The sequence below is a fragment of the Lygodium microphyllum genome, chromosome 20 (genome assembly GCF_053477565.2).
Source record: "Lygodium microphyllum isolate KBCC chromosome 20, Lygodium_microphyllum_v1.1.10, whole genome shotgun sequence".
NCBI classification, from domain to species: domain Eukaryota; kingdom Viridiplantae; phylum Streptophyta; class Polypodiopsida; order Schizaeales; family Lygodiaceae; genus Lygodium; species Lygodium microphyllum.
Genome location: NC_141154.1, coordinates 71821721 through 71837551, shown reverse-complemented (window position 1 = coordinate 71837551; position 15831 = coordinate 71821721). Strand labels below are relative to the sequence as shown.

Sequence of the window (15831 nt, the reverse complement as noted above, 5' to 3'; positions counted from 1 at the left end):
TTATTTGCCATAATGGTGATGTTAGATCACATGTTCAAAAAGCTTTTGAAGTCAAAGTTAGGATAGAGAGGATAATTGGATATCTACTATAGCATGTTGGTGAGCATTTCTCCAGTGGATTCCAATTCAAGGAGAAAACTATTAACATTCTATCATGCTCAATACAAGAGGTCTCCGATAGTGAAGTGTGAGCCAAGTCAAATTTGGCTTTGCATTGGGCAATGTTAAAAGCAACAATGATTATGAATATGTTTTGATACTCCCTAAGTTTTGAGGACTATTCATACTCTTCTAGTTTCTCTCATGCTCAAGATGAATGGTATTTGAGTATACTGAGTCTCATAAGGAAATTTGAGTTGAGATATAGGTGGGCACTCAACTAGGTAGGGTCAAAAGCATTCTTATTTTATGATTGTGAGTTTGAAAGTTACATTCAATGGGCTTTGATATTTGAATATAATATAAGAAAGTCATGTATGTTAAAGAGCGCACAATGGGAATGAGATATTTCTATCCTTCTATGGTTTATGGCATGTGATGAAAAGTACGAATGAGATATTTTTGTTTTGCACTTTTGTCCTCTTTTGTAAGCGTCAAGGAATTGATTGATAATGGGATACAAGAAGTGCCGCCCATGTTTATCCGCCCTCCGGAAGATCGGCCCTTCGTCGATGGCTTCCTCGATAACGGCGCTTCGCCAGACGAAGATTACAATGGCACCTGTCAACGGCAATTGATGTCTGATGAGGAAATCCCGGTCATTGATGTCTCTGATCTAATAAGTCTCACCTCGGATGCGTCTCATCAACCTTCAGGAAGGGTGAAGGTACTCGAGAGGATAGGTCGTGCATGCGAGGACTATGGCTTCTTCCAGGTAACCTCAGCTTGCTTTGCTCACCCTAATTAGGCACCACTGATTCATTCTCATGCATTTAGCCATTTGTCAAATCTTGTTAGGCGTGAATGCCTTACTAATCCCATTATATACCACGTGAGTTTAAAAGGAGAGATATAATGTGATTTTTTCAATATACATATTGCACAAGAATGCAAGTTTTGGGTCGATTTCATATACACCTTGAATACACATGTACTAAGCAAGGCTTCATGGTAGTGCACTTCCACTAGAGTTCTAACATTATTTCAAGAACTTCTTGAGCTTAGAGTTTGCATAGTTACATGTTTTAGATTGGGACATACATTCATACATACTTTTGTACCTACACACACACACATGTACATGCATTCATCGTGCATGTATATGATTGACTAAACACACATACATGTATGCATGTATTTATGTATGTATATTGTGTGTAACATGTACTTGCACATCCATATCTCATATATAAATACTTACATATTTCTATTCATGTTCTTAATTAATAACTTTGCATCTTCTAAAGCACCACTTCTTGAGTACTTTGATTGTGTGGAGAGGCTTGCAAATATAATATATGGGGCCATCTTTGATAGTCTTGGTTTGAAGAGTGATTGAGAAATGGTTGTACCAAAACTACCTTTTGGTGCATTTAGGATCCACTACTATCCCCCTTGTCCCAACCCAAGTGTTGTTATGGGGTTTAGCCCCCATTCTGACCTTGCTAGAATAACAATCCTTCACCAAAATGGTGTCCCTGGTTGTTTCCCTAGTCGACAGGTGTGCAAGAACTAAAATTGGATTCTTGTCAAATCAAATTTTTAGACTCACTTATGATACCACTATTGCCCCCATCCCTAGCTTAATAGATCAAAAGAATCCACCTCGTTTCAAGGTAACACTATTTGGAGACTACTATAAGAATTTTTATAGCAAGGCACTTCAAGCAAACAAGGGCAGTCTTGATTTTGCAAAGGCACCAGCCTTTTACTATAAATAAAGCCAATTGTGTATAAGCATTGTATGAATGTAAAATCAACCATGCCCTTTTCAGTGTGCAATCCTACTTCATAAGACACTAGAGCTAGCTATATTAGGGATTTAATATCATCATACATTGACTCAACTTCACCATGTGGAGATCTTTTGTTAGTAATATTATAAAGATAATTTTATATTGCTATGGTTAGTTGCCTAGAATTTCAAATGGTTAGTTTGTAAGGAGTCCAACTTTCATGTCTGAATTACTAACATTTAAAATTTAGTGGGAATGTGGATGCAGATGGAGTGGTGCACTCGCACACACGTGTGTTTTGGGGGGGAGGGAGGAGGGTGAGGTTGATCATTAGATGTTGAAATTTATGCATATAGCATCTACATGTGACAAGACAAAATAAAATGAGAGATGGAAATCTTATATAAAGTTTAATAGAAGGCTTCTCAAGTGTCTTATGATTCTCATATTGGTGTTACACATGCTTCTATATATAATTCAATTTAATAAGGTGAATTGGCCAAGAAAAAACCATGAAGGGATTCTTGCATATAATTTACTAGAACTAAGAACCTTGTAAGAATCTCAAAGCACCCCAGTTAATATGGTGTGACATTTTATGTAGGGGGACCAATCCAAAATAACATTGCTAAAAGTGCCCTTGTTAATGTGGTGTGAAGTTCTATGTAGGAGGTCCAATCCAAAACAAGACCAAAAAGGAGACATGAAATAAGTGAAGGAGATTAGATCACATGATCTCAAAAGGTGAGGTATTCTCAGAAAAGGGGAGGTATTTTCAACAGGCTTTTAGGGTAAAGTAAGCCTCTCTTTCATATCATTGATGAGATCCTATTTGCAAGTCTTTTGTGTTTCTAAAAAGATGAGTTAGTTTGGTAATAGCCATGTCTTGGAAATGAGGCTATAAATGTAGGATGGCCTATTCACATAACAAGTGAAAGTGACCTTGAGAAGTGCACACATTAATGTTATGATATGAATAAGGTACGATGCATTTTTATCTGTGGAAGATGGAGGTAAAATGTCTTATTTGAGATGCCATATTAAGAGGTATTTTCATGCACTTACCCCCATAGGAGTGAACTTATATTTATCATCTCTAGATTATTTTCAAACAATCATTTTGGCTAGAAATAATGTTCATTACAAGATACAGGCCTCATACCGATGTCCAAAGCGACGCAAATGTTCATTAAAAAAATTTCCCCCGTCGTCACTAAACACATTAGTATCAGTGTCTCTACAAAATCATTGATATGTGCATCACTATTTGCATCGCTATTTGCGTCACAATTTTTGTTGGTTTTGTGACATAAATTATAGCAACATATATAGCGATGGTTTGCGACACATATTGCGATGCCAATAACGATACATGTAGTAAATAAAAATTTGTGGCAGGGTAGCTAACACCATGTGTTGTGTTTATATTTTACAAATGAATTACATGTTGAGTACACAATGGTCGTTAAGATGAGTGCAAAATATACTTGAAACCCACAAGAATTATATATAGAATAAGTACAAGATTGTTGATGAAAACTCATGAAATTATGCTAAGATACAAAGGATGACACGTACATAGTATATGGAAGATGCCCACATAAATCACATGACCAAAAAAGAAGAGGATGTGTCCTCCATAAATCCAAGTGTGAGCTATAGATCCTTGCCATCCAAAAGCTTGTCCCGACACAAAGGAGCATCTAACGGACTCTACAAAATGAACAACTACGCATTAGTTCACAATATATAATGCATTCTAAAAAATAGTAAATATGGATAAGAAAGATGATTGAATTTACTGGGCCACCGCATGCATACAATCTATCGATCAAAGCAATGAGACTGTGTCTCTATGCATATCGAGTCTCTAGGAAGGCGGGATCACGATTTGTAATGGAGTGATACAAAGAAAATAAAATACAATTGTTAGAAACATGATTGTCAGTATACGTGATATTGCAAATAAGAAGGTGAGAAGAAAAAAAGAAAAACTTACAAAGTCCTCTAGATAAGTCTTGTACCTGCCACTCCCCAAATGATGCACAACCCCTGCCTCCAATCATGTCCTCGCTACCTGCCGCTATTATTGCCAATGTTGTAGAGAATCTGTAGTCTCTTCCCTGAGTCTCTGCTTGATGCTACGAGGCATATTTCATAATGGATTCCGTGAGAACATGGTAGATTCTATGAGGTTTTGTGGTGGATTTCGTAAAATTATATTTATTTGTTGGGACTCGTATACAAGGTGGATTCCTTATGCAAAAAGTTGACGGGGATGCCTATCCTTTTCGAGTGTCACATTAATTTAATGTGTAAGTGAGTGATACCATAGCGGGTGATTTTGAAAAATACATATTTAAGTTAATAGATGTTTATGAGTTTAGAGTACACACTCATATTAAATTAAGCTTAGGACAGAGTTCCAGTCTATTTATTTACTTTATAGCTGAAGACTACTAGGTATTCACTTTTGTCAACTTAATTTTATTATTTCCTAACAATTATGAATACTTTAGTTGATGTGTAGAGCAGGCAGCGGTGGCACTGGGAAGCACTGGGCGATAGCGTATATTCAAGTTATTTAGAAGAAATTATCATTTTTGATGGGCACGCGTCTTAGGCGTGGCACCAATATTTATTTTGACACGTTTATTTATTGCAGCGCTTGATATACATTTATTATTTTTGTATGCACATAGGCGCATGATTTAAATATTCATTGTTGGACATTGTATTTGGGCAAGCATTGCCCGACTCTTGGGCCGCCCAACCACTTTATTCTTTATTTGGACAAAAGCAAACACAAAATCCAAAAGCTTGCTAATTGTAAAATTGGGCTATTTTTTAGCTTGGAGATAAATAAAAGATTAAATACATGCTTTGTGGAGCGCTTACACAAGGCACGTGAGAGATTATATTAAATTGGTCTTTGTGCCTCATGTCGTGCAAGTTTATTCTCTTGAATTTTGAGCTTAAAGAAGAGTTTTTTATTCTTGGGGACCTTCCGGCACTCTCTACGTATGCGTACGGCATCCGATTTGCACAGCAATGGTATTAGAGCACCGAAGCTGAGATGATCAAGGGCTTCCAGTCGCTTACCATCTTGTGCGAAGGCGAACCTCTTAGAACGAACGGGCTCTACAATTAGAGTCGCAACAATTTGTCAATACCAGCGTGTTCTTGGCAGTGAAGAACCCCATGCTATGATGTTGGATCACGAAGGACATGTCTCTGATGGCGGAGGACCACTTCTCAAGCTTATTCATTAAGTCATTGTTTCTCAGAAAAAGATAAGTCAAATTTTGGTTAGTTGGAGGTTAAAAGGTTAATAAGCTTTATTAAAAAAGCTTAAGCTCCACAAATCAATCGTCTCTGGCGCCAGCATATACTGACCACCGCCGAATCCGTCAACGACGTCTTGATGTCCTGGTTGTCAGCAAAATGTTTCATTAAGCTTTTTAATAAAAGCTTAAGCTTCTTTAAGCTACTAAGGCTTAAAACTTTCAAAGTTTCAATCTCCTTTTAAGTGAGCATTCACACTTAGTTTATACCGAACTCGTTTCAACCTGCCTGCAAGCCTCTGTCCACACCCGTGCTATGACAGACATAATTTTCAATAAGCAAATTGCTATATGCAGTCTTCACGAACAAAGAATTCATCAAAGAAGAATTTTAGAAACTTCCGTATGCGCAAAGAAGAAAGATTTCTAAAAAGTCATTTAAAAAAAAAAAGGAGAGAGCAAGCCTTGTAAACCCGATCTTGAGCTACGCTTATCCCGCTAACAAGATTTCAAGTAGGTGAGGTTGTTTAAAATTTTGCAAGATGACCAATCAAAATATGGAAGATTTTATGGCCGAAGGTGATTTACTAGAACCAATGATGGAGCAAAAATTAGACCTAATTATGATGCAGCTTCAAGAGGAACGAAGAGCACGTTAAACTTTGCAAGCTCAATTGGCCACTCTTCAACAATCTACTACCGATCAAGATGGACTGCAACCTGAAGATGTTATACGACATACGATCGTTGCGACACTGGAAGCACAATCTATCCAAAAAGAAGATAAGATAAGTAAAATAAATTTCAAATTCTGTACTTTCAATGGGTTACACGATGGAAAGATTGTTCTCGCTTTTATCAATCAATTTGATGATTATTTCCATGAAAAATAGTATGCCGAAAAAGACAAAATTAAGTGTGTCACTTATCATTTAGTGGACAAAGTGTCATATGGTGGACTCTTGTCCACAAAAGCATTGACTGTCCTACTACTTGGGAGACTTTTCAAAATAAAATTTTGTAGAATTTTCTTCCATCTTAATTCCACAAAAAAGCAATCAAACAATGGGAACTTCTGCAACAAAGAGATCGCGAGCCTATTTCAGCATTTCTGGAATGGTTTATTGCAACTTGGAATGCTCGAAGATGTACTTGAGGCGACCCATAAGTGCAAGTTTATGTTTGGTTTGCTTGGTCACTTCTATGTGAAAGTGAACATGTTCAAGCCAATGACTCTCGAGGATGTGATTTCTTTGGCCCATGATGTTGAAGACAAAATTCAAGAATGAGAGAAGCGACCATAACAATTCTCAAATAACGGTCACTTCGGTACAACTTCGGTACAAAGCAATCAAATTATAACTTTCTAAGACTCAATCAAAACTGATATGTTCCATCTTCATTCCGTAAATCTTGGATATGACCCCCTGCTTTAATATCAAATACAAATCCAAATCCTAAGCCATCTCTTAGCCAAATCCCAACATTCCTAAATTTTCTGCTATTACCAATAATGTTTCTAAAGCCAAATCCATAGTCTGCTATAAGTGCCATTAACCTGGACATCTAACTGTGAATTGTCAATCCAAAAAGCCAATTGTTCACATTAACTACTTGGGAGCGACTGAAGATGAAGATCATGAAGAAATGCCAGATTTTACGAAAGACGATGACGATATACTTCAGATACTTTACCAAGTATACCAAATCATCGTTCTTTATTAACGATGAAATGTCTTCTGCATGGTAAAGAAAAGACTGTTTTATATGATGACGGGAGCACACACGATTTTATTTCTGCAAATTTGATCAAAGAATTAAATTTACATACTGTTTCCACTCATTATCGCATCAAGGCTGCATGCATTCTTAGGCACTAGATACAATGGAACACAAGAAGTGAATGACTTAGAAATTAAAATTGGTGATTTTGCTGAACAGAGAAATTTCTTAGTTGTGCCTTTGAAATCTAGTGACATTATCTTAGGAATGCCTTGGCATCATCAATATAATCCTGATATAGATTATTCCACGCATTCAATGAAGATTTATTCTAATTGAAAATAAATCATATTGCATGGTCTACACACTTTCAATAATTTTCCATTGCTTAGTCATACACAGACTAAATGTACATTAAGAAAATGTAGCAAATCCTACTTAATATGGGTGAATGGAATTGAAGTTAAGGAAAATCAGATGCATCCTAGGCATGCACAATTTCTTTCACAATTTAAAGATTGTTTTGTTGCTGACTTACCATCTAGTTTACCATCCACACATCCTAAAGATCATAAAATAGACCTAATTCGAGGTTCAAAAACCACCATGTAAAGCACCTTATCGACATAATCAAATTTAACAAAAAGAAATTCAAACCCAAGTTGAAGAATTGTTAACCCTAGGACTTATTAGGCCCACTAGTTCTCATTTTGGTGCACCTATCCTATTAGTTAAAAATAAAAATAACACCTATAGGATGTCCATTGATTATCGTATCCTAAATAATATCACTGTCAAGAATAAATATCTGATTCCTAAGGTAGACGACCTCATGGATAAACTACAAGGGGCTGCAATATTTAGCAAAATAGATCTTAAATCTAGATACCATTAACTACGACTAGACACATTTGATATTTTTAAAACTGCATTTAGGACTCAATTTGGACATTATGAATTCCTTGTTATGCCTTTTGGTTTAACTAATGCACCAGCCACATTCAGTCATATAATGAACCACATATTTTTGAAACATTAGCATTCTGCCATTGATTTCTTTAATGACATATTGGTTTTCAGTAAAAATGAGAACGAGCATTATGAACATTTATCCTTGGTTTTTAAATTATTGAAAGACAATCAATTATATGCTAATCCTGAAAAGAGTGAATTTTTTCAAACTCACATTGAATACTTAGGATATATTGTTTTATCTGAAGCTATTAAAGTTTATCCCAAAAAGATAGAAGCAATTTTGAATTGGCCGATACTTAAAAATGTGCATGAATTATGTTCTTTCTTAGGTCTTGCTAGTTTTTACAGAAAATTTGTGAGAAATTTTTCATTGCCTGCATTACCTTTGATAAAATTATTAAAGAAAGGTATTGTATATCATTGGTCTGAAAATCAGCAAAAATCTTTTAATTTATTGAAACATGCCTTTACACATGCTCCTGTATTATAACTCCTTGACTTTAATAGACAATTTTCCCTAGTAGTCACTAACGCTAGTGGATGTGGAATAGGAGCTGTCCTTATGCAAGATTCACATCCCATAGTTTACATTAGCTGCAAACTTAAACCCTTTGAACTTAAGTATTCTACCTATGATAAGGAATTGCTAGCAGTAGTATAAGCTTTACGACAATGGAAACACTATTTAATGGGATCTGAATTCATGATCAAAACTGACCAACAAAGTATCAAACATCTCCTTAGTCAGCCACAAATCTTTGATCATCATATTAAATGGGCTACTTTTATTCAAAGATTTCATCCACTTATCCAATATCAACCCAGAAAAAGAAAATGTTGTTGCCAATGCCTTGAGCAAAAGATCAACTATTCATAATATTTATGTGATATCTTTTGATTCCCTTATTCCTATGAAAGATACCTATGATCAAGAGCCTAGTTTTCAAGCTGATTGGAATAAATTAATTACAAATAACTGGATTCCAATTGATTCATTGTCTTATGCTGATGGATTTATATTTTATGAGAAAAGGTAATGTGTAACTATTCCATTTAGATCATTTGTGTTGCACAAAATTCATTATCCCCCATATCAAAGCCATAGAGGTATTATTTTCACTTTATGTACATTGGTTGAAGATTTTTACTGGCCACAGATTGAATTTTATGTTTCTAACTTTTTAACTGAATGTATAATTTTTCAAAGAGTTAAGTGACACCATAGTAAGCAATATGGTTTATTAATGCCTTTACCAATTTCAGAACGACCATGGAAACATATTTCAATGGATTTTATTACTGGTTTGCCTAACACTCAAGCTAATCACGATATGATTTGGACTATTGTAGATAGGTTTAATAAACAAGCATATTTTATTCCATGTAAGAAAACATTAAGTGCATCTCAAGCTACTCAATTGTTTTTGAAAACTGTTTTCACTAACCATGGTTTGCCAAAAGTTATTATTTCTGATTGTGATTCTAGATTCTGCAATAATTTTTTGACTAACTTATTTGCTAATTTAGGAACAAAGATTGATTTTTTATTTGCATTTCATCCTGAAACAAACGGATAAATAGAAGCAACAAATAGTACAATCTTGGATCTTTTACGTGTATACACAATTTCAAAACCACAAACATGGGATACACAATTGCATTTACTTTAGCTTGCATACAATAATACTCCACATACAACTACACGGAAAGTACCTTTTGAAATCATTTATGGACATAGATTGCCTACATCTATTACTTCATTGTCAAAAGATATGATTGTGAAAGCCTAGCAATCATATACTAGACAAGCTAATAAGAAAAGAAAAGCTATGAATTTCACAGTCGATGATTATGTTTGGTTACACATTGAAAAGTGAAGACTACAAAGTATTGAGAAATACCTTGTTGTCAAATTAGATCCTAGATTTTATGGACCTTTCAAAATCATTCACAAAATTAATAATAATGCTTTTAAATTAGAACTACTCCAACACTGAAAAATCCAAATCATGTCAGTTTGTTACGATCGTTCAAAGGCCAATTACCTATCCACCTTGTCTATGGAAATCCTCTTTTGTTAGAAGAAGAAATTGAAATCCTTGAACTCGAAACAATTTTAGACACTAATTATATGACCACTAAAAGTGGCCGTAGATATTCTAGATATTTGGTGACTTTTAAAAATCATCATGTTGAAGAGGCCCAATGGATGCACACTTGTGACCTAAGTGCTTATCCCTCACTATTGGCTCCACATTGAGCTAATAGAAATTAAGGACAACTACTATCCCATCCTGGGGGTATGATGCCAGGAGGCATATTCCATGGTGGATTCTGTGAGGTTTTGCTGCGGATTCCGTAAAATTATATGTATTTGCTGAGGCTCATACATAAGGTGGATTCCTTGTGTGAAAAGTTGACAGGGATGCCTGTCCTTTTCGGACATCAAGTTAATTTAATATGCAAGTGGGTGATTCCATAGCGGGTGATTCCACAAAATATATATTTAAATTAATGGACGTATATGAGTTTAGAGTATGCGCTCGTATTAAATTAAAATTAGGACAGATTTCCAACTGATTTATTTATTTTGTAGCTGAAGACTGCTATGTATTCATTTTTGTCAGTTTAATTTTATTATTTTCTAACAATTGTGAATGCTTTAGTTGATTGTAGAGTTAGATGACGGTGGCACTTGAAAGCACTGGGCAATATCATGTATTAAAGTTATTTTAAAAAAATTATCATTTTTATGGACGTGCATCTTAAGAGTGACACCAATATTTATTTTGATGCATTTATTTATTGAAGTACTTGACATATATTTATTATTTTTGTATGCGCATGGATGCACAGTTTAAATATTTATTATTGGACATTGTATTTGGACACTCTCCGACTCTTGGGCCGTCCAACCACTTTATTCTTTATTTGGACAAAAGCAAACACAAAAGCTAAAGCATGCTAATTATAAAATTGGGCTATTTTTGAGTTTGGAGATGAATAAAATATTAAATATATGCTTTGTGGAGCACTCACACAAGGCATGGGGGAAGATTGTATCCAATTGGTCTTTTTGCCTCATGTCGTGCAAGTCTATTTTCTTGAATTTTGAGCTTAAAGTAGAGTTTTTTGTTCTTGAGGACCTTTCGACGCTCGCTACGTATGCATACGACATCCAATTTGCACAGCACTACTAATTATCTCGATCTAGCTACTCGGGCTTTGAGATACCACTCTTGAGTACCTTACATGCATTCGATCATCTATGTGACATGTACGCACATATACACTCTATCATCCACCCAATTGAAAATCTCTCTATCATGGTAGATACCAAAAACTCCTCGTGCAAGGATGCCACTATATAGTCATTGCTCTCCTCAGGTATGTTCTTCCAATTGTCCAAGACATTGTGCCAAAAAACTTATTGGCACAACTCTCTCATACAAGACATCACCCTCCTCTCCCTCATTATTCATGATCACAGCTCCCATCCTATCATTTATAAGGTATTCATACCCCTCTCTAGGGTATGTCTAAGATGTGTCCTCTCCAACCTACAACCGCGCTCCTGGGCATAACCAGGAGACCCTCATACATTTGGTACACCTACAGGGGTAGTATCTCTCGGAATAGGACCCATAGGGGTGCCACCTACAAATCGTTGAGAAAAAGCCGGAGTCACTAGAGTAGATGTCCCCACAGGTGTGACAAATCCTACAGGTGACACACCTCCACCAGAGCGATGAGATGGAGACACTACATCGGTGCATCCATAACACCCACTTGAGCCACCCTCTCTAGAACCTGTATGAGAGCGAGTAGCGCCCCTACCTCGAGCTGAGACCGTGGGCTCACACCATCTACATCTTCGTAGCATCCCCCAGAACTAATCCCTCCATCCGAGCCTAGTCTGGAGCATCAACCTCGTCTATTAGAAATGGAAGCATGAGATCGTGCCCAAGTAGATCTAATGGAACAGGCCGATGGTGAGACAGCTCCTGGTCTGCCATATCTCTGAATCAGGCCATTTGATCTAGAGACATATGTGTGAATATCTCCTACAACTCCTCGTTGTTGATCCCTTGACTCGTCCTACTCTCCAAATATCGTCAAAGGTAACCTACATAGATAGAAAATATTAAAGATTCAAGTAAAGCATGGTAATGTAACTCTAGAAAAAATGATGTTACTTAAAATATATATTCTAGACTGCTCTTAAAAGTGATTCACCAACGAATTGAGTAGGCAGATACTACAAGTATGACGTAGCTTATGGTCCCATGTCAATCTCCTGGCACAACTTTACATATACTAGAAGGTCTATAGATAGATCACCACAAAAGGAGGAGTCCACTTCGTTCTCAAAGAATTCCTGGCCTCTTGTTTTTCCATCATCGTTACCCAAATTTGCCTCCTCTATACATGGATCCAAGCCCTCTTCGACCTCCACTTCTTGCAATATCGACCCCTCCACCTGTATACTCTCCTCATCTATGCTTGGAACATTGCTTTCATCATACACTCTCGCTGTCGTACCGCTATGCACACAACATGTAAAAAAATCTAGAGTGTGGCTTCCTTTTAGATTTCGAGAGCCAATGCAACTTTAAGCATTAGTGTTAGTGTCCATGGTTCAAAATATTAGATTTTTTTTGACAAGTTTTTAGTCAATTTTTGATATTCTAGATATTATCTCTTGTAAAAATCCATAAAACTATAGACAACTTCTAGATTAGGATTTAATGTAAAAGAGAAATTGACAAAATCACGCGACGTGCTATCACTATTTTTAGGCAGTGAACAACACTTCGAAGTGGGAGATGAAGAAGGAGCGATCTAGCAAAATTTTGGCTAGGTGTCCTAGTATTTAACTCTCCTTTCGAAGCTAATGGAGGCATCAGATTGGCGATCTGAGCAGCATAGAGGAAGGTATTATTTTGTACACGTTTTATCTATTAGAGTTATATTTTCTCATAATGGTGAAAGAAACTGATAGGCTTCATCTTTGTTAGTATTCTTCTATATTTTCTAATTCTTTTTTGGAGTATTCTTCTACATCTTTAATCTCTTCTAACCCCTTCTCTTTCGTATACTTCTCTCCCTAAATCTACCTTCGCCCTGCTGTCTCTTATTTCAAGAACTTGGCTTGAAATCTTTACCCCTTCTCTTATCTCTACCATCTCTGGAGTAAAAGCTCTTGAATCCCCATACATTCTTCTCTTGCCAAAATCCTGTGGCAACCTTCAACCCTACAGGCAATGACATTGGTGAACCCGATGTGAAGGTCCGTGTAAGAAAACTCCAAGATGGGGGATTCTTCAAGAGATACTCTACAACAATTGGTGCGCATCGTGCAGCAGACTTAGCAACAACAAACCCAAATGTTACAACAACAACAACAAAGGCAAGACAAAGAGAAGATTGATTTCACAGCTATCATGGCCCTAGAAGAAATTGGGCATAAATTAAAATAATTTAATGGTCAAAATGTGTCTATTTTCATTCGTGACTAAGATTGCTGGAATAGAGTAGATATGACTAAGATTGGGCTCTACTTCAACTTCAACAACTCCATTAATGGAGCTTGTCTCACCTTCAAAATCCCCTATTCCTTTTACTAATCAACCAACTCTTTCTTCTTCTATTCCTTCTAAAAATAATGTAATGGATGAAATCATTAAAAGCATGTGTGACCTTCATCTGAATCTTACAGAAATTAGTTCCAAGGTGGAGAAGCTGAATGTCAAAGTTGAAGAACAAGGATGATCATCAACTCAAAGACCCATGAGAGAAGGCTTTAAGAGATGCTGTATTTGGTACGATAGCCAACAACATAACAAGAGGGAGTGTTGTGCCTTCCGTGAGGCTGAAGCATAGAAGCTCATCTTTTGGAAAGACGGACAGATTTATGCAGCTAAAATTGATCTTCCGCTAGAGCCAAATTTTGGCAATGGTGAAATGAAGAAAAGATTAGAAGATTTAGCTATAAAGAATGCCTATGCAACAATTGATGCAGCTACTTATGGGCTACAAATTGAGCCAATTAAATCAAGTTTGAAAGTATGTAAAGATAATTTGCAAACTAAAGTATGGATGCAAGCACTAGATCAAATGGAATGTAGTAAAGTAGTCAATAAAGATTTGGCTAACGCCAATCAGTGCATTTGAGGAATAACTGGTTGGAAAGAACTGGTAGATTTTTTTTCCGCCTTTGAACATTTGGCTAACATCAATCATAAAGAAGTCTTGATTGAAGAAAAGAGAAGAAGAGAAGATGAGCCAGGGCCTTCCTCTTCTAGCCCTCCAAAATGAGTAACTAGAAGAACGCCTAAATAACCAAAGCTTGCTGAAAATATAACCCCAAATCAAGAGATGGAAGATGCGCCACAAACAAAGAAGACTAAAGGAAAGAAGAAATGCAAGCAGCCAGACTACAAATTGCAGTTTGACATAGAATTTACAACCGATCTCAAACGAGTCCTAGAAGAATGAATTTTGGGAAGCAAAATTGAATTCACCTTAGGTAAAAATCTTGGAATTTGCAAACGTGAATTTCATGATGTAATTATTAATGTAATCAAAATGAAAAGACAATATGTTGGTGATGAAGTTGAAGAAATAGTGCATGCTTTTTTGCAAGTTCTTCAAGTTTTTGTGTAGGATGAATAGAAGTTGACTTTACAAGGAATTCATCTTCAAGAAGTTAAAGAATTAATTACAGCAATTGAAGTTGAAGATAAAGAAATCATGAATGTAAAAATTAAAGAAGTGAAAGCTGAAAATATAATAGTCAGCTAGTCTAAATCAGTTGGGCATCCCACCTCTCAAAAAGAAGGCCATCTACAACACATGCATGAGGAGGAAGAGGCTCGGTTCATTTCAAGCAGTCATACTTCCATACGCATTGGGTAAGAGCAACAATAGAGATATTCGTCAAAATTGGAGAAAAAAAAACACCATGTATTGCACTCTTAGACCGTGGCTCGAAGATAAACGTCATGGCAAGGAGTCTCTATGAAAGTGGCAGATGGCCCATAGATGTTGATCCAGGATGGCGAATGAGAGATACAAACAACTCTTCTGGAGAGTTATATGCTACATGTCCTAATGTGTAGGTAACTATTGGAGACATAAAAGACAATTTTCACTTTTTTGTTCAAGACTTTTGTGGCTACCTTATCATTCTTGGGCAACCTTACATTTATGAAGCCTGCTTGGAAACAAAAGCTCTTGATGATGGTGCTTCCTATGCTCGAATCTGAAGCAAGGATAATGAACGAGCTATCCAATTTCTTACTATGTGTGTGAACCATCATCGAAAGAGAGATCGACTGTGATTATCCTACTCCTCCTAATGCTCGAGAATTCAAGGGTTTTGGGGTTGCACTACTATAAAATGAGGTTATGGTAGTGCATCATGTAAAAAGATTGAACCTCCTTATGCTACAAAAACTATGTCTCTAACAAATTTGTATGTATGTATAGCCAATAGTATGGGTTGTTAAAGTCTCTTCCGGCCATGACTAAAGCTGAAAGAAAATATTGATATCATTTAAAAAGGAAGATGAAAACTTATGATATGATGGCTGAAAATGAAGATATTTCGGGCTTTTTTTTTGGACTGATTACTACTAACACATTGGCTGAAATAAATATAGCTGCTCATACAAAAAATCAGGCTGAAAATTACTCCATAGAAGTATGTATATTGGATTTTTATCAAACATTTCAAGAATTTGTTGAGTAGAAAGACATTGGTTTACTCAACAAGGCTGAAGTGTAAGTGGAGACAAAATACAAGGCGGTGGATAAGAAAGTCAAACCTGTGGCAGTCCCACTGCCTCCTGAAAGTGGAGACTCACTGATAGGGTAGCAAATCAGCCAAGTCTTCATGATCCTTCCAACATTGGTCACAAGTTCACATCTGAAAGTATAAAAGAGCTCAAAAT

General features: G+C 36.2%; 1 protein-coding gene across 4 annotated transcripts in view; it reads left to right on the top strand.

Annotated features, from left to right (window-relative positions):
• The first annotated feature begins 581 nt into the window (after positions 1-581).
• Positions 582-15831, top strand: part of LOC148019008 (uncharacterized) — a 52331-nt gene continuing 37081 nt past the window's right edge. The window contains exons 1-2 of one of the 4 annotated variants that reach the window (XM_087701146.1): positions 582-874; positions 4415-4803. In XM_087701146.1, coding sequence (XP_087557272.1) covers positions 635-874; positions 4415-4483 — 309 coding nt within the window. In that variant the 5' untranslated portion in view covers positions 582-634 and the 3' untranslated portion in view covers positions 4484-4803. Of the gene's footprint in view, positions 875-2162; positions 2454-2554; positions 4382-4414; positions 4804-15831 lie in introns of those variants that run through there. The other 3 variants (XM_087701148.1, XM_087701147.1, XM_087701149.1) reach the window with 3 other exon arrangements.